General features: G+C 37.2%; 1 protein-coding gene across 9 annotated transcripts in view; it reads left to right on the top strand.

Annotated features, from left to right (window-relative positions):
- Positions 1-19375, top strand: part of diaph2 (diaphanous-related formin 2) — a 448875-nt gene that overhangs the window by 141079 nt on the left and 288421 nt on the right. For all 9 annotated transcript variants that reach the window (XM_078412289.1, XM_078412288.1, XM_078412284.1 and 6 more), the window contains 5 exons: positions 1912-2030; positions 2976-3040; positions 6568-6672; positions 11587-11913; positions 17613-17727. In XM_078412289.1, coding sequence (XP_078268415.1) covers positions 1912-2030; positions 2976-3040; positions 6568-6672; positions 11587-11913; positions 17613-17727 — 731 coding nt within the window. The remainder of the gene's footprint in view (positions 1-1911; positions 2031-2975; positions 3041-6567; positions 6673-11586; positions 11914-17612; positions 17728-19375) is intronic.

Genomic DNA, 19375 nt, shown 5'->3' with positions numbered 1-19375 from the left:
TTGTGAAGGGGTTCTTTTGGAAATTGTCTTCAAACATTGAAGACAAATGTAGGTCCATTACAATCAGAGACAGGGGAATTTATAATGGGAAACAAGGAAATGGCAAAACAGCTAAACAAGTACTTTGGTTCTGCCTTCACCAAGGAAGACACAAACAATCTCCCAGAAATACTAGGGGACCAAGGATCTAGTGGGAGGGAGGAACTGAAGGGAATCCACATTAGTCAAGAAATAGTGTTAGGTAAACTGTTGGGGCTGAAGGCAGATAAATCCCCAGGGCCTGATGATCAGCATCCCAGAGTACTCTAGGAGGTGGCCCTAGAAATCGTGGATGCATTGGTGATCATTTTCCAATGTTCTCTCGACTCTGGATCAGTTCCTGTGGATTGGAGGGTAGCCAATGTAACCCCACTTTTTAAGATAGGAGGGAGAAAATGGGGAATTATAGGCCAGTTAGCCTTACAGCAGTAGTGGGAAAGATGGTGGAGTTGATTATTATAGATGTAATAGCAGCGCATTTGGAAAGCAAGTCGGCATGGATTTATGAAGGGGAAATCGTGCTTGACTAATCTTGTGGAATTTTTTGAGGATGTTACAAGTAGAATGGATAAGGGCGAGCCAATGGATGTGGTGTATCTGGACTTTCAAAAAGCCTTTCACAAGGTCCCACATGAGATTAGTGTGCAAAATTAGAGCACATGGTTTTGGGGGTAGGATATTGACATGAAGAGAGAACTGGTTGGCAGACAGGAAGCAAAGAGTAGGAATTAATAGGTCCTTTTCTGAATGGCAGGTAGTGACTCGTGGGGTGCTGCAAGGCTCAGTTCTGGGACCCCAGTTATTTACAATATATATCAACGATTTAGACAAGGGAATTAAATGTGACATCTCCAAGTTTGTGGATGGCACAAAGCTAGGTGACAGTGTGAGCTTCGGTGAGGATGCTATGAGGCTGCAGGGTGACTTTGATAGGTTAGGTGAATGGGCAGATGCATGGCAGATGCAGTATAATGTGGATAAATGTGAGGTTATCCACTTTGGTAGCTAGAACAGGATGGTAGATTATTATCTGAATGGTGTCAGATTAGGAAAAGGGGAGGTGCAACAAGACCTGGGTGTGCTTGTACATCAGTCACTGAAAGTAAGCATGCAGGTACAGCAGGCAGTGAAGAAAGCTCATGGCATGTTGGCCTTCATTGTGAGAGGATTTGAGTTTAGGAGCAAGGAGTGCAGTTGTACTGGGCCCTGGTGAGACCGCACCTGGAGTATTGTGTGCAATTTTAATCTCCTAATTTGAGGAAGGACAATATTGCTATTGAGGGAGTGCAGCTTAGGTTCGCCAGGTTAATTTCCGGGATGGCGGGACTGACATATGTTGAAAGAATGGGTCGACAGGGCTTGTATTCACTGGAATTTAGAAGGATGAAAGTGGATTGTATAGAAAAAATATATATTCTTAAAGGATTGGACAGACTAGATGCAGGAAAAATGTTCCCGATGTTGGGGGAGTCCAGAACCAGGAGTCACAATTTAAGGGGTAGGCTATTTAGGATTGAGATGAGGAAAAACCTCCACCCCGAGAGTTGTGAATCTGTGGAATTCTCTGCCACCGGAGAGTTAGATTTAGCTCTTAGGGCTAAAGGAATTAAGGGATATGTGGAGAAAGCAGGAATGGGGTACTGATTTTAGATGATCAGCCATGATCACATTGAATGGCGGTGCTAGCTCGAAGGGCCGAATGACATACTCCTGCACCTATTTTTCTATGTTTCTATCATTAGTGACGAAGACTTGTAAGTGGAGCTTTTTAACGTCATTTCCTCAAATAAATGTGTTACTTCAACAGTACATCTTGAATTGTATTTGTGCGATTAGTACTGTTGATTTAATTTTTTTTAAAATTTCTTGCAGACCCCAGTATTACAAGATAATTGAAGAATGTATTTCACAGATAGTATTACATCGAAATGGAACAGATCCTGACTTTGAATATCGTAAACGATTAGATGTGGATTTTAGTCATCTTGTAGGTATGTTCTGAATTTTCGATTAGATTTGGGTTAAAACAGTTAAAAAGTTTCAATAGTTCTTCATAGTGTTTCAATATATTTATTTCCATTGCATTGTATCTCTGCAGTGATTTCCTGGAGGTTCCACTCACTGTTTTAAAATTGAATGTTTTACTTGCCAGTAAAGCACATATGTTAGTTTAACATCTTCAAGAGAATTAACTAATTTGGTCACATCTCATGCAGTCACTTTGGGTATGATAGAGCAATGTCACACAAACTAATTTATTCTCCTTGATGAAAAGATTGCTGTTATTTATGCAATAACAAAACAATATATGAAGCAACTTCATATTCTTTACACAACCGTACATTTTAACATAATTGTTGAAGCTCTAATTCACATAATTTGAAGTTTACTTCAAATCCCTCTTTTTTTTAATGGCTGACTGAATGTTGTACGTGGCAAAATTCTTATTTTAATCCAGCTAGGTTTCAAGAAAAAAATAAGGTTAATGATCTTACTTATCAATGAACAAAACTATTCAAATCTTGGTGTAGAAATGATTAGGACTTGAATCTTTATGTACCATAATTAGAAGCTCCATCTCTGTGTTATATGCCCTGCAGTGGTGAGCATACCTGCAGTTTATTCACATTGCTGAATAACAGATGATGCCCGAGACTTGACCAGTTCCAGACTTGACCAAAAGTTCCAGTTCTGAAACATATGTTGTCAATACATAGTTTTTTAAAGAATCTTTTTGAAATATAACAGCTCTTGAGACTAGACATAAAATGGTGTATTTTTCAGGTTATTTGAAGATTTATATTCTTGAATTTGAACCAGATATTGTTCGTCTAAAGGAATAATGTGCATTGTATCAAAGTTTAGCTTAAATACATTTTCTTCTGGCAAGAGATATGGAATTAAGAAACACATAATTAATTAATATGTCTTAATAGATCAATGTGTTGACAAAGAAAAAGTGGAAGAAAGTGAACAGAGAGCATTGGAATTTTCCAAAAAGGCAAGTATTAAAGAAAATGATTTAAATCCAAACTTATGAAATTGATTATTGAATCAAATACTTGATTTTTAGTATGTGTTGGGATGGGGAAAGGAAAATGATAAACCTTTTGTTGGGTGGTTTTACTGAGACAGTGGTCCCTTTCTGCTTCACTGATTTAGTATGTAATAATCAATCCTTGTTCTGTCTTGCATGCATCAACATTAGTCATATTGGAATAATCTGAGTATCATTTAACACAAACTAAGGAGTCTTTAATTTGAAATGATAGTCCTAAGAACATTACAAGTAATTCTTAGGAGTATCAAGTAACCTACAATTAATGTTCTTTAAACTATCAACATTAAGCTTTTAAGACTATCAATATTACAACGTGTTTCACAAAAAACGGCAGAAGAAACTTCAGCAATACATACATGAATTTGACATTCCTTTGTATTTTCCATTACATCATTCACTTGTGAATATGACTGCCTTCTGCTGAAATGTGTAGCTTTATTTTGGATGAACAAATGTTCAGCATAGGAGAAAACAACATTGCCCTGTCACATTTTCACCAGCAAAAGTATTGTATTCCTTCTTCTATTGTCATAACTGTAAATTCAAATGTATATTTTTATTTATCGTCAAAGTTATCCATTGGTTTGTTATTAAGGTATTGTGGAAGAATCTCAGATGCAAAACGGAATCCAAGAATTGCATAGTACAATTAATCAGAACTGAAGTAAATTGATGTGCAGCTTTTTCTTAAATTAATGACACGCCAGTGGATCCCAACGTTAAATGAGTACTAAAGCTAAATACTAAACTATGAAGTAGCAGCACAGATATTTAGGGCACTGAAGATGTCCATGAGATTAATTGGGTATATTGCACCTCCTTGCTAAAGTACTGGGGAACTACATTAATTCTGCCTTGTAATCCCCATCTCTTGCTCTTTGTGACTTTCATACTGTCTACATAACAGGACATCAAAACTAGTATGATTTAATTTTACCAATGTGTCATTTAAACTGTTAGTGACTGCAGTCTTGACTTTTAGTAGTTGAGTAAATCTAAGGTTGGGCACTTTCAATAATTGTAATACCTTGATGTAAAATAAATTGGAGTGAGAAATAGTGAGATATATTATGGCTTCCATGTAGTAAACATAAAATATGTTGTTCCCTGAGTGGAGACACTTTGTCTTTAAATAGATTGCAAGGTTGAAGAATTGTGTTTTATTGTACTACTTGGGACAATGTAATAGATAAAGGAAGGAAAAACAAAATTAGAACCGTGCACATCCTTTCAAAAAGAAAGTAACTCTTGGTTTTTATTTCTGTGTCTAAATTTTAAATTTATTTAGAACTCCCATTTTAGCTTTGTATACTCAAATGCTTGATCACAGTGCACTTAGAAGTAAGCAAACAGTGCCCTCCATAATGTTTGGGACAAAGACCCATCATTTATTTATTTGCCTCTGTACTCCACATTTTGACATTTGTAATAGAAAAAATCACATGTGGTTAAAGTGCACATCGTCAGATTTTAATAAAGGCCAGTTTTGTACATTTTGGTTTCACCATGTAGAAATTACAGCAGTGTTTGTACATAATCCCCTCATTTCAGGACACCTTAAAGTTTGGGACACAGCAATGCCAAGTAAATGAAAGTAGTCATGTTTATTAGTATTTTGTTGCATATCCTTTGCATGCAATCTGCGATTCATGGACATCACCAGTTGCTGGGTGTCTTCTCTGGTGATGCTCTGCCAGGCCTGTATTGTAGCCATCTTTACCTTATGCTTGTTTTGGGGGCTAGTCCCCTTTAGTTTTCCCTTCAGCATATAAACGGCATGCTTAATTGGGTTCAGATCGGGTGATCGACTTGGCCACTCAAGAATTGACCATTTATTAGCTTTGAAAAAACTCCTTTGTTGCTTTAGCAGTGTGTTTGGGATTATTGTCTTGCTGTAGAATGAACCACTGGCCAATGAGTTTTGAGGCATTTGTTTGAACTTGAGCAGATAGGATATGTCTATACACTTCAGAATTCATTATGCTACTACCGTCAGCAGTTGTATCATCAATGACGATAAGTGAGCCAGTACCTTCATCAGCCATACATGCCCAGGCCATAACACCCCCACCACTGTGTTTCACATATGAGGTGGTATGCTTTGGATCTTGGGCAGTTCCTTCTCTCCTCCATACTTTGCTCTCGCCATCACTCTGATGTAAGTTAAACTTCGTCTCATCTGTCCACAAGACCCTTTTCCAGAACTGTGGTTGCTCTTTTAAGTACTTCTTGGCAAACTGTAACCTGGCCATCCTATTTTTGCGGCTAACCAGTGGTTTGCATCTTGCAGTGTAGCCTCTGCATTTCTGTTCATGGCGTCTTTGAGGACAGTGGTCATTGACAAATCCGCACCGGATTCCTGAAGAGGGTTTCTGATCTATCGGACAGGTGTTTGGGGATTTTTCTTTATTATAGAGAGAATTCTTCTGTCGTCAGCAGTGGAGGTCTTCCTTGGCCTGCCAGTCTGTTTGGGATTAGTAAGCTCACGAGTGCTCTCTTTCTTCTTGATGATGTTCCAAACAGCTGATTTTGGTAAGCCTCGGGTTTGGCGGCCGTCTCTAACAGTTTTATTCTTGTTTCTCAGTCTCATAATGGGTTATTTGACTTTCATTGGCATAGCTTTGGTCCTCATGTTGATTAACAACAATAAAAGTTTCCAAACGTTATGTAAGACTGGAGGAAACTCGAGATGCTGAGAGTTCTCTTATACCTGCATTAAGGAGACAATTAAACACACCTGAGCAATTACAAACACCCGTGAAGGCATGTGTCCCAAACATTATGCCGCCCTGAAATGGGGGGACTATGTATAAACACAGCTGTAGTTTCTACATAGTGAAACCAAAATGTATAAAAATGGCCTATATTAAAATCTGACAATGTGCACTCTAACCACATGTGATTTTTTTTCTCTGACAAACCTCAAATTGTGGAGTACAGAGGCAAATGAATAAATGATGGATCTTTGTCCCAAACATTATGGAGGGCACTGTATTTAACCCTGTTTGCAGTACAATTCAGTGTGCTGATTTGGTACATTTATATAGAGTTGAAAATGTTCTTGTGACTGGAGCAGTTTATATTATTAACAAACTCAAAATGGCAACCTTTGTTCAAATTCACTTCGTACAGTCATTTTTATCAAACCTTCACAGAGAAGCAAAATGCTGGTATTTACCGTATTTATTTCTGAATTGTGATGTATTTAATCCTACTCCATGTCCAAAAGTTCCAGTTAATACTTGAGAGCATCATTGGTGCATTTTGCTTGATAACATTGACAAAGCTGTATTAAAAATAAGGGACTAAGACCTAGCAAAAGTGAACCTTAAAAAGACTCTAATTATTAATAAAATGAGGAGAATTTCCTTATGGCTGTTTATTATCAAGCAATATTACTATTGTGTGTAATGTACACATTGATTAAACTGCATGCCTATAAAATTTCATTCATGTGTTTGTTTCAGTTTGATGAAGAATTTTCAGCTCGACAAGAAGCTCAGACTGAAAATCAGAAGAAAGATGAAAAGATAAAAGAACTCGAAACAAAAGTCCTTCAGCTGGAAGCAAAGGTACTGCAAAAGATATTTTACTTTATTTCAACAATGATCAAAAGGCTGAGCGTTAAGTGTAAAATTGGCGGCGAGGTTGGATTTTAATATATTCCATGTCATTTTAATCCATGTGTTTCATGATTATGATCTAAATTCCAGGCAAAAATGGAATAGTAAAGGTACTGCAGTTTACATGTTTGAGTTTCTTGTCTTGATCTATTGCATCAGAAAAAGGTGAGATTTTATTTGAATTTAAATCCACTGATGACTCAATACGATACAAACACAGATTTAGAAAGGAATAAGAAAACATATTAGTGTAGAAAATGTGCATATGTTTAATTGATGAAAGTATCACACTTTCTAATCAAACCAAATGCTTGGTGTTGATGAATATTCTGTGTATAAATGAACATTCTGTGTATAAAAATCGAATGCAAAAAAGATTATTTTTTGTCAGGGAATACGGTTTTCAAGGCCGATGCCTTCAAATTTTAAACTACACCCCAAGGAAAAAAGACTCAGCCTTTACAGTCTCTCCTTACAGTACAGACATTCCAGATCCGATAACATCCACATATTTTTTTGTTTGTCCTTCCCAGTTTAAGGACATGCTTCCAAAGCAAGGCAACCAGAACTGTACACAGTATGCTAAATGAGGCCGTACCAACATTTTGTACAACTGAAACACGACTTCAATTCGCGGACCGATGAAGGCAAGCATGCCAAATGCCTTTTACACCACCCTGTCTACCTGTGTCACCACTTTCAGGGAACTATATACCTGCATTCCTCATAAGGAATATGAGTATCATTGTTCGTTATTAGACATAGAACAAAAGTTGCAGAATACTACTTGTATAACGAAGAAATATAGAAAGTAGAGATTGGAGCCTTCTAGTTTACAAAGATTGTTAAAAAGATTGCTGCTAGATAAAAAATCAATTTTAAAGGCTGATGGAAGATCAACCTTTATTTTGAGTAAACTAATAGAAGGGGTAGAGTTTAAGCTTCATTTGTAAAGTATGCTCACACCTCGCGCAAGTATTTGGCTTTGAACACCACTCCTCTAGAATTTGCTGCTGATGCTGCAAATATGAAATGAAAACACAGCTTGGTGAAAATTAACATCAGCTCAAGCAGTATCTGAAGAGAAAGAAAGACATTTAACAATTCAGTTTAGTGAATTTCTGTCAACTAGAAAATGAGTTTAGAAGATAGAAGTATAGGAAAATAACTGCAGATGCTGGTACAAATCGAAGGGATTTATTCACAAAATGCTGGAGTAACTCAGCAGGTCAGGCAGCATCTCAGGTGAGAAGGAATGGGTGACGTTTCGGGTCGAGACACTTCTTCAGACCTTAGAAGATATAAGTGTTTAGATGGAATTGATGGGGTAAATGTGGAGAACTATTGATATATTGTAGTGAGTCCAAAACGAGCGTTATTGTTCAAAGGTCTTTATTCGTAGGTAACCGTAACAAACTGCAACAGCTTACTTTGGACACACACTACTTAACTAGCCAATACAATCTAATCTCATCTCTCCAGTTGGGCGCCAGACACAACTATACCTCGCGCTCCCGCATCTCGTGACTCGTTAGCCCAACCGAGGGTTCGAGACCCCCCCCGCTAATCCGTATGTCCCTACAATATCAACTGTTTATCAACTGTTTTATGAATGAAACAAGACATAATTTTAAAACTAAATCTAGCTACACAGCAAAAACTGGAAGCAATCTATAGAATAATGGTTGTGAGAAATCTGAAATGAAACTTTGACGATTGAACTAGACTTTGATGCGATATGGATGTCAAATGATATGGAACGGGTGCAATTCAGCAAGGATCAGCCTAGGTTGTGGAGAAGGACTGATTAGTTGAATTTGATTTATTGAGTTGCATGATTCTGCTTCAAATAAAAGTAATAGGGCTGAGAGAAAAAAAAATAATTTCCAGGTTTGCCAAGAACCAACTGGGTGGCCTCATTAACTTTGTGAAAGCTAAAATTTTGAGCAGTTTATTTTGTGCTTAAATGTGAGCAAGGTATTTTTCAGTAGTCATGGTTCTTTTTATGATTAATAAATAATTGCTTACCCCAATGAGTACAGTAAAGCATGATGATTTATTATCAACTTAACTCTTTTTTCCCTTTTGCTAATAATATTGGGATGGCTATGCAGGATATTGTATGAATAAAGGACAATGTAAAATCTTTGTCATTAAATAATTTGTTTTGTGGGGATACAAATCCTGATTTATACTGGCATTAAGGCACTGCCTAAATAATGAATTTTTATTGATGTTTGGTTCAAAGTCTAAGGACTATCTTAATTGATTAGGGAGATGGCAATGAAGTTATAGCCTTTGCCTATGTAAGTTGATTTTGTTAATGCATTGTCTAGCTTGTGTGCCCCTGATTCCTGATATCCAGTTGTGCACAAAATGTTAAACTGGTATTCCTGTGCTATCAGATTCCATAATGTAAATACAGTGTAAGTGTCATACAAATATACATTATGTCTGTTCTCTGTTTATCTATCTTTATTAAGAATACTGCTCCTGGGTTTCAGTATAAACAATTGGTTGGGGGCAAGTTATATTAACCAGGAACATTAATAACTACAGCAGAATACTTAAAAAAAATAACCATAAGGCAAGATTGACATGCACTAGTTTTGACCTTGCATACAATCAATGAATGTCTGGGCATTGGTTTTAATACATTGTAATTGAACTGGCGCACACAATATTTCAAAGTTCAATGATTCAGGGAAAAACTTTAAACCTTAATTTTTTTTAAATCTCAACTATTCATTCAATTGTTTTTAACCAAAATCTTCCCTTTTATATTTGATGAGATGTTATATGGGTTAGGTCAAATATGCACACCATGAAAGGAGGTAGAGAATACACTTGAATACAGATAAAGTGTCTTTTTTAAGATCAAGTCATTGGTGTGAAAATGCTAAATAGAATTAACTTTCTACACCCTTGAGTTCTAATTTTGAATGCTGTTACCTGAGGAATAATCAGGTGTCATGGATCATTTTATTTTCATTGCATTGAAATGGAATTCAAAAAGCAGAAGTTAAACTGAATGATAACAAAAGCTATCTGAGTTTTCAGGAGTTTATAGAAGGAACATTAATCTCCTCTGAAGTTCCCACATTGACAATATCTTATGTTTTTTCATGTTACACATCACTTCGAAAAACTATTGCATCTTAACATTTCATGTTTACTATTGATCAATAATGAGAAAACATTCTGCATATTTATGTTAGGAATTGAAGCAATGGGGATGGTTTGAGATTACCGGTTTATTATGAGAAAAGGTTCACGCCATTACCCTTGCAGCATAAAGCTTGTTATTTAAAATTCCCAATAGTCACTACTTACCTGGAAATTAAGAATTTATATGGTATTCAACTGTCATAGGGATTTTAGTTGAATCCACTTATATTTTCAGCAGGAGTTCAATCTAGATCAGCTTCTCTAGGCCATGTGAATTTATAGCTGGGCCCTGTATTAATTTGCCAGCAGATTATCCCGTGCTTTGACGAGAGATACTGAGATCAAACGTAATAAACATGATGGTGGATGCTCCATTGGTGTTCTGGATCACCAACTACATGACTGGACGACCACAATATGTCAGGCTACAAAACTGTGTCTTGGACATGGCAGTGAGCAACACAGGGGCTCCACAGGGGGCTGTCCTCTCTCCCGTTCCTGTTCACCATCTACACCTCAGACTTCAGATATAACTCAGACTCCTGCCACCTACAGAAGTTTTCAGATGACTCTGCAATTGTGGACTGCATCGGTGAGGGGAGGGATGCTGAATACAGAGGTGTAGCTAACGACAATTTTGTTGAGTGGTGCAGGCTGAATCACCCGCAGCTCAACACCGACAAGACTAAGGAGTTAGTGGTGGACTTTAGGAGCAGAGGAACACCCCTGTCCCCTGTCCCCATCAATGGTATGGATGTGCAGTTTGCCAGGGAGTACAAATACTTTGGAGTGTACCTGGACAGTAAACTGGACTGGTCCAGGAATGCTGAGGCCCTGTACAAGAAGGGACAGAGCCGGCTGTATCTTTTGAGAAGGCTCTGATTCTTCAACATCTGCAGTAAGGTGCTGCAGATGTTCTACCAATCGGTGGTAGCCAGTGCCATCTTCTTTGCTGTCATGTGCTGGGGCAACAGTGCGAAGGCCACTGATGCCAATAGGATTAACAAACTCATCAGGAAGGCTGGCTCCGTCCTGGGGGCGGAGTTGGATTCATGGATGTGGTTCTGGAGGGGAGGACGCTCCTCAAACTGCGGAGCATCCAGGACAATACGGCTCAGCCCCTCCAGGACACACTGGTCAACCTGAGGAGTACCTTCAGCAACAGATTGGTTCCACCAAGATGCAATACAAAACACCACAGGAGATCCTTCTTCCCTGTGGCTATCAAACTGTACAACTCCACCCCCTTCCGTAGTGGGGCAGATTGAACCCCACCCCCAATCTTTGCACATCCCCAATCCTTTCCACTCGTCACTTTAATTTCATGTTTCATTAATTTTGTGTTTTATGACTGTTGGCAGATCAAGTTTCCTCCTGGGATAAATAAAGTTCTATCGTATCGTATCATATAAGGAACATTGTAATGTTGGAGGAGGTGTTAAATTTTTGTTAAATTCTTTTAAGATTTTGTTATGAATAACATTGAAATTAAAGTAACATTATCATTTATCCATACTGAGCAGTTTTTTTAATGAACATGGTATATTACACTGGACATTTGGCCCTGGTATATCTCTTCACCCTATATTTGTTTCTCAGCCATTGCTTAAACTATATTATCATTGCTTTAGTTGTGCAAGACCTTGAACTTTATAATTTTATGATGGTAAATATGTTTTGTGAATTATTTTACAGCAACAAGCAGCACCAGTGGTTTTGTCTGCACCTGCACCTCCACCACCCCCACCCCCTCCTCCACCCCTCCCAGGAGCGGTTGCTGCTCCTCACCCTCCTCCTCCTCCACCTCCACCCCTCCCTCCAGGCAGTGGACCACCACCACCGCCACCACTTCCAGGTGGCCCAGGGATACCACCTCCTCCACCATTAGGAGGCCTACCACCTCCACCACCTTTGTTTGGTGCACCTATCCGATCTGAAGTCTCTGCACCATTGCCATATGGATTACAGCCTAAAAAGCAGTACAAACCAGAAACTGCAATGAGAAGAGCCAACTGGTCAAAGGTGAGCAATTGACACATCTCATCTCGAATTAAATATTGGGTCGAGGCAGCTTGAGCTTTTTGATGTTAACCAAACACCCTGAAAGGTTGAAAAGGTTTGCTTCTTGATTAACATTTCTTCATAGCTCATGTCCAAAATGCACTATGTGAAAATCAGTAACTAATATATGTCAAGAATAGGGAAAATTTGTTATGTATAACAGAAACTTTGATATTTGCTTAGTTCAAATTGCCCTCCATCATTGAGACAATTTCCTTCCAGTTATCCCTTATTACATTTTATCCCTTATTACTAATCCCTGATGGCACCAACTCATTGGCCTTTTGATTCTCCAATCCCAAATAATCCAGATTAACTAAAATAAATGTTCACAACCTGCCTTACAACCTGTTCACAACCACAAATGTTCACAAGATGTCTTGCATCTCCCTCATCTGTATTTCCATCAAATCCTAAATGTATTGCTTCTTCTAGGTGTTCACTTATTACAGCAATTATGAAGAGTTTACAGATTTTCTTATGTTTGACAAATCCATCCAGCCTTTTTGCATTTTATTTTAAAACATATAAGATTATTAAGGGGTTAGACACGTTAGAGGCAGGAAACATGTTCCCAATGTTGGGGGAGTCCAAATCTAGGGGCCACAGTTTAAGAATAAGGGGTAGGCCATTTAGAATGGAGATGAAGAAAACCTTTTTCAGTCAGAGAGTTGTGAATCTGTGGAATTCTCTGCCTCAGAAGGCAGTGGAGGCCAATTCTCTGAATGCATTCAAGAGAGAGCTAGATAGAGCTCTTAAGGATAGCGGAGTCAGGGGGTATGGGGAGAAGGCAGGAACGGGGTACTGATTGAGAATGATCAGCCATGATCACATTGAATGGCGGTGCTGGCTCGAAGGGGCGAATGGCCTACTCCTGCACCTATTGTCTATTTTGTCCTCTATTCATAATTTTTTCCACTCCTCAGCCCATTCTCTGGTTAGTTTAAAAAAAATTGCCCCCCTATTTCCCCTATTCTTTAACTTTTAAACCACCAAATCAAACTACTTTTTCTCAGCCATTTTGCAAATTACCATTGTAAACTATATCCTCTTCTCTGGTGTCCATTTTCTGTGTAGATCGTCACTAGCACCTGCACCTCCTGTTTTGATTGTTATGGTGCTAACTATTTCCTGATTGAAACTTTTTCTAACCTTACCAAAATACTTAAATAAGTCGAATATTGAAAATATTCACCTCTTCATAAATCTGTGTTTTAATCCCACGGACAAGTTTATAAAAATTACCCCAGTCAAAGCCTTCATGTTCTTTTAGACCTATTTGTTTTACCCCAATAGTTCTACTTATCCCAATAGTTCTACTTTCCATTATTGTGAGGGACATAACGAAATTCTGAATTATTGAAGGGAGATTACATAAAATAATATTGTATTATTTAATGTCTAAAATTATTTTTGTAATTTATAGCCTGAGACACGATTTTGGATTGTGTTCAGTTAAACCATATTACAATACATTATGTTTTCTGCTAAACAGGTGTACTTCTGTGAGCTCCCATCATCATATGATTTCACTGTCTTTGTGCACTGCGTGTCCACCTAATTTAACTTCACCAGCTCATGTCTTCTCATCACTTTTTGTATTGCTTCCCAAAGTCCAGTATTGAATAAACAGTAATTTTCTCAACTTAATATCGGGGAAAACCCCAAATCATTTGTCATAGCTCCCTGCCATCAATTCCATTCCCTAGCCACTGCCTGAAGTTGAATCAGACATTTCAAGTTGCCATCAAATTGACATTGAGATAAACTTTTATACCTTTAAGTCATTTTTGGCACTGTGCTGGGACTAGCTTTAATAAGCACACTTTAAATAGGCAGTAGCATTAAATAGGCAGAAAACAGAGTCCTTCTGGTCCTTGCTGAAACAATGCTCCAAAGGGAATGGAAATGCAATCTCATTGCACTCGAGAAAATAACAATTTTCAGATGTTTTGTGCAGAATCACCACTGTAATTTCTAGACAATAGTCCTTTCCATTCCCACCCCACCTCCAAACTATGGGTAAATAGTTGCATTCAATTGCAGCCATAGTTTTGTTTGTATCAAAATAAAAGGATATGTTATAATCCAATGTTTGATCGTCCAATAAATTTGAAGCTGTCATGTATTTTATTGAGACTTCCTCATCAGCATAATAAATGAAATACAGGGGGTTCCCCAGGTTATCAAAGATCTGACTTATGAAGAATCTGATTTTTGGAAATTTCCCTCATGGAGTTTTCGTGATTTTTTCAAGTTCGGAAAGTTTGTTACTGAAATGCAAACACCTTCAGGCAGTTAAGCAACTAGTTAAATCAAAAGACAATCAGTCTTAAAAAACTGTTTATAAATAACCACCCTGCAGTAATCAAATAGACATAATTGTCTGGAGACACAGGAGTCTGCATATGCTGGCATGTTGACAAAAACAAACTGCTGGGGAAACTCAGCGGGTCAGGGAGCATCTGTGGAGAGAAAGTCAGACCTGATCTGAAATACAATTTGTCCATTTCCTTTCACAGATGCTACCTGACCCACTAAGTTACCCAGCAGTTTTTTTTTTCAGACATCATTGTCTGTTAAGACTGACAGGCTGCTGGTTCATAGTGGGAGTCCATCTAATAGATTTGTTTGGAAACTACTTAATTGAACAATGTAACACGCATTGATTCTTCAAAGCCATTTAATCTAGCCATTGAATATGGAATTTTGTACCATTTTAACCAAACGGGGAAAGACAATAAATAAATGTTCCTGTTAATAAACCTTCATTGAAATTGTTTCTGACATATGGGAGAATTAATTTGTGATAGTTCTTAGAAATGGAATCCTTATGTAACCCAGGAACTGCCTGTGTATGACAAACAAAAAAATCACTTTAATGACAACATCAGCAGTTATATACTTTGTATGTTGCATTGAATGAATAGTTACGTTTGGGCAGAAATATTGGCTGAATTGGAACAAGCTGCCCTCTCTGAGGTTTCCCTATTAACCCACATTAACTTGGTTCATGTTCACAAAATTAAACTTATTGGCTTGGAAAATGCTGCAGCCAAAGAGGTGTCAGATATTCAAACAATCTAATTATGTCTGATTCTAACAATCTAATTGGATCTCATGAGTGGGACAGCATAAGCTTGGCCCACTTACACTATGAGGAGATCTTTGTTAAATGTCAGAAACTTGCCTTGTATCAAAGCTGTGAAGCTTTTTAACTGTGTCTGAATGTTGCTGTCCCTCACATTCATAAGTATTAGTATTCAAAAACAATTAAAAATGAAGGAAGCAATTAGTATTTTTAAATTATAAGAAATCCGTTTGGATGCACGTAAGGGAGTATAAACTGGCCATTCACATCAATTCTGCTGGCATTTGCCAGCAAGATTCAGCTCATTGTTTCCAATTATCTTTCCAAAGCTCATCTTCAAAATACCATTATAGTCACAGATGACAAAATGAATTGTTGAAAATTTAATCTTTACCTGAGCATTTTTATGACTACTTTCAATTTGACTAATATATTTTTTGCAGAAATAACTTTTAAGAGTTCATGAAAACAAACCTATGAAATGTTAACTAATAAAGTGCCTACATTTTGCAGTTAGATTATATTTCCAGTCTTTGTCAAGATATATATTCTGACAGCATCAAGCCATGTCATAGGATATAGGAAATTAAAAACCTTAGAGCTTTGGGAAAATATTTTTTTTTTGCAAATGCTTTGATGTTCCCTCAGTATTTAAGCTGTTGCCTAGCAATGTCCTATATATTGTATTGCTGTGTTGAAGAAAATACTTTGGGACTGATCAAAGTTCATTTTCCTCACTTTGCATGTGTAAAAGAAAATGTACGATTTGATTGAAATATTATTTTGCTGCATGAATTCATTCATGGAAATTTGGTCTGGATCGGTTAACTAACAAAATATGAAATAAACATATGGCTGTTTTTTTGCTACCCACACTCAAAATGTAGCCAGAGGGTATAATAATATTTGACAGTTACAAAAGCTCACTGATATGGGCAAAGTAGGAGTTTTAAGAAAAGTAAATGACTGCTTAGCGGCTGTGCCTAAGGGAGTAAAGCAGTGTCAAATATGTAATGACCTTTTTACATGCTGTTAACTAGAAGATCTTATGCCTCAAATGATTTTTATCGGAATCTTCAATCAAACACACAACTACAGAATTATTTGTACAGAGGACAGTTCTAATGACATTGCATATCATCTTTATCATATTTTCAAATTTTAGACGGTTATTTGAGTCACTAAAAATAATGCAATGCTTATGGCAGTTTTAAACATGTAGTTTTAACCACAATCAAAGAATACCACAGAAGGATTTTGGGAGTGGCTTACCCTAAAACATGTCATTGATAATTTAGTTCAACTATGCTGTGCATTATAGTTAACAAAAGCATGCCTTCTCTCCAGAGATGCTGCTTGACCCGCTGAGTTACTCCAGCATTTTGTGATACCTTTGATTTGTCCCAGTATCTGCAGTTATTTTCCTATACAAAGCAAATATTATGATAAGACATTGGAATGGAATTTTGGTCCTGTTGCTAATCTACTTGAACAAAATGTGTTCTCAAAAATTGGGTGTTCAAGAATATTAAATTAAATTAAATCTGATCTCAGTCATTTTGTTTGGTTGCTTATGTGGACGTTCACAAAATAATGAAATGACTATTCCCCCCCGGCCCTCTAAAAAAACCCTCCCGTGTCTCTAAAGCACCATGCAGTGCCTGAAACTTAAATAAAACAAATATAAAATGTATAAGAAGGAACTGCAGATGCTGGTTTAAACCGAAGATAGACACAAAAAGCTGGAGTAACTCAGCGGGACAGACAGCATCTCTGGAGAGAAGGAATAGGTGATGTTTCGGGACGAGACCCTTCTTCATATAAAATATAAAATGTAAACTGAACGTGAATGGAATGATTTGCTGACCCATCCCCGGATCCCACCATCTCCCCAGCCATTTAGAGCTCCAGCTTCCGACCCCACTCAGACTCGCAAGGTGCACCCATTGCACGGTCCAGAGACAAGGCTGTTGTTGTGGCTCACGGTGTAGCCCCTGGGAATAGTGTTTTCTCACCGTGGGGCTCCCTCCGCGCTCTCCTGCTGCTGATTCTTGCTGTCAGTGGAGGCTTTGTCCACTCCATACTCAACTTGCTTCTCCCGTCGCTCTGCCCAGTCGGCCATTTCTGGAGATTGAGTTAACATCTGAGGTAATTCCTGGTTTACTGGTGCTCCTACAATGAGGAATGTGTTGCTTGTATCAACATTATTTGAGTTTGTTCTTCAACGCTGGTTGTTTTACTTCAAATTTAACTATTTGGAAAAGTTGTGTTTTGAAATATAACAATCCAATTGAAATTATTATATAGCAAGAGAATTTCTTAATAGAAGTGTAATATTAAATGCATCTATGTTTTTAATTAAATAGAATCATGTCCATTTGTGCCACTTGTGTGGAGCAGAATAAGTTTCCATTGTGCTCAGTCCTGACAGTTTATGGACAATCACCAGAAATGAGAGAAACTAAGTGTAATGATTTTAAATTCATCTTGGATAGCAAACCGTTATTGGAGATGTGGAAACCAAAAAAGATTTTCAATTAAATTATTTAATTTTATTTTTTTATTCCAGATTGGACCCCAGCAAATGACAGAGACATGTTTTTGGGTTAAAGCAAAAGAAGAAAAATTTGAAAGTCCTGATCTTTTCTCTAAACTAATGCTCAGTTTTGCCAAACAAGCAAAAGGTAGGTAACATTTTGCTTCCTGGAACTATTTTCATTACGTTCATTGTGTAACGTTATTTGAAAGATTGCATCTGATTTATGCAAGTTCAGCTTCTGGTTGCTGTACATTAGTTGCATGCGGCAAATTGAATTAGATAAATATAAAAATATGCATACATCATATTTCAAGTGAAAAACAAGAACTACACAGCTTATAAAATATTTATTTCAAATGAAATCAGAAATGACATCTGAAAATCTACATAGTATATTATCTCAGTTGATATCCGTTATAGTGAAGTTTAACAAAAATGTTGGAGTCGGAAGCAGAATCATGACCCAAAACATCACCTATCCATGTTGTCCATCTTGACCGAAAACATCACCCATCCATGTTGTCCAAAGATCTTCTCGGACCCACTGAATTATTCAAGCACTTTGCGTGGTTTTTTTTGTAAACCAGCATCTGCAGTTCCTTGTATCTACATATTAACAAATTTCAAGTTCCCTATATTAATCTTTAACTCCTGGTTAACCATTTAGTTACAGCTGATTTTATATCCTTTAGAAATATCATGTTAATCACAGTTGTTTAATTTGCAAAAGCAACTGTGGTTAATCCAGTCAATGTTCAAAAACTAACATTTAAATGGAAATAGTTGAATATTGTATCAACCACAGTTTGCTTCTTCAGTTGAGGTTAAATCATTTAATAGGAAAATAGTTTGTAAATCCAAGTTTCAATGAGAAGATAACTTTGGATTAGTATAATCACAATAATCATTGTCCTCTTTCGACTTTGTATTTTCATTGAAGTAATAGAAGATAACCTGGAATTTACAATAACATTGTATATTCCAACATCACTGAGGATTAAATTGGATGACCTTTTGATATTTACCTACACCTAAGTGCAGGCGGAAATCAAAAGACTGTCAACATCCTGAACAACCATGACCAATGGTACTTTACCGAATCATTTGGCATAAATTACCAGAAGGACATGTAGTACAGGTACGTATCTACACTAAACACACCAAAATGTTGTGTGTGACAATTTAATAATAATAATAATAATGCATTACATTTATATAGCGCTTTTCATATACTCAAAGACGCTTTACAGGGATTTAGAGAACATAGGGAAGTGAATAAATAGATAAATAAGTAAACGAACAGAGAAAGGAGACAGAAGGTGAGGTGACCTTCAGTGGTTGAAGGCAGTACTGAACAGGTGAGACTTCAGTGATGTTTTGAATGTGGTGAGTGTGGAGGAGTCTCTGACGGTTTGGGGTAGTGAGTTCCATAGGGTGGGAGCAGCGATGGAGAAATTCTTGTAAGAAATTCTTTGGTCTATTTGAAGAACTATTGTAATATCTCATCACAAATACCATACATAGATTGTATAGGGCATAGCACTGCAATGGATCTCAAAGTTTCTGCGAAAAGCTCACCAAAATAACTGGGTAATTGTTAGCACACTGAATGGTGAACAGGTTTCCTTATTGTTAACTGGAAAATTTGGACCAATATATTTTTCCAAGCCAGTAGCTGTAATGAAAGTTCTGTCACATGGAATCCAATTCATGAGAAGTTCCAATGTATACCCTTTAACAATCTACAGAATATAAATTGGTAACACATTAGCCTGCCCAAAGAAGCTGATGGT

The sequence above is a fragment of the Rhinoraja longicauda genome, chromosome 15 (assembly GCF_053455715.1).
Source record: "Rhinoraja longicauda isolate Sanriku21f chromosome 15, sRhiLon1.1, whole genome shotgun sequence".
Taxonomy (NCBI): Eukaryota; Metazoa; Chordata; class Chondrichthyes; order Rajiformes; family Arhynchobatidae; genus Rhinoraja; species Rhinoraja longicauda.
The sequence above is the reverse complement of the archived record's forward strand: the minus strand, read 5'-3'. Positions and strand labels throughout refer to the sequence as shown.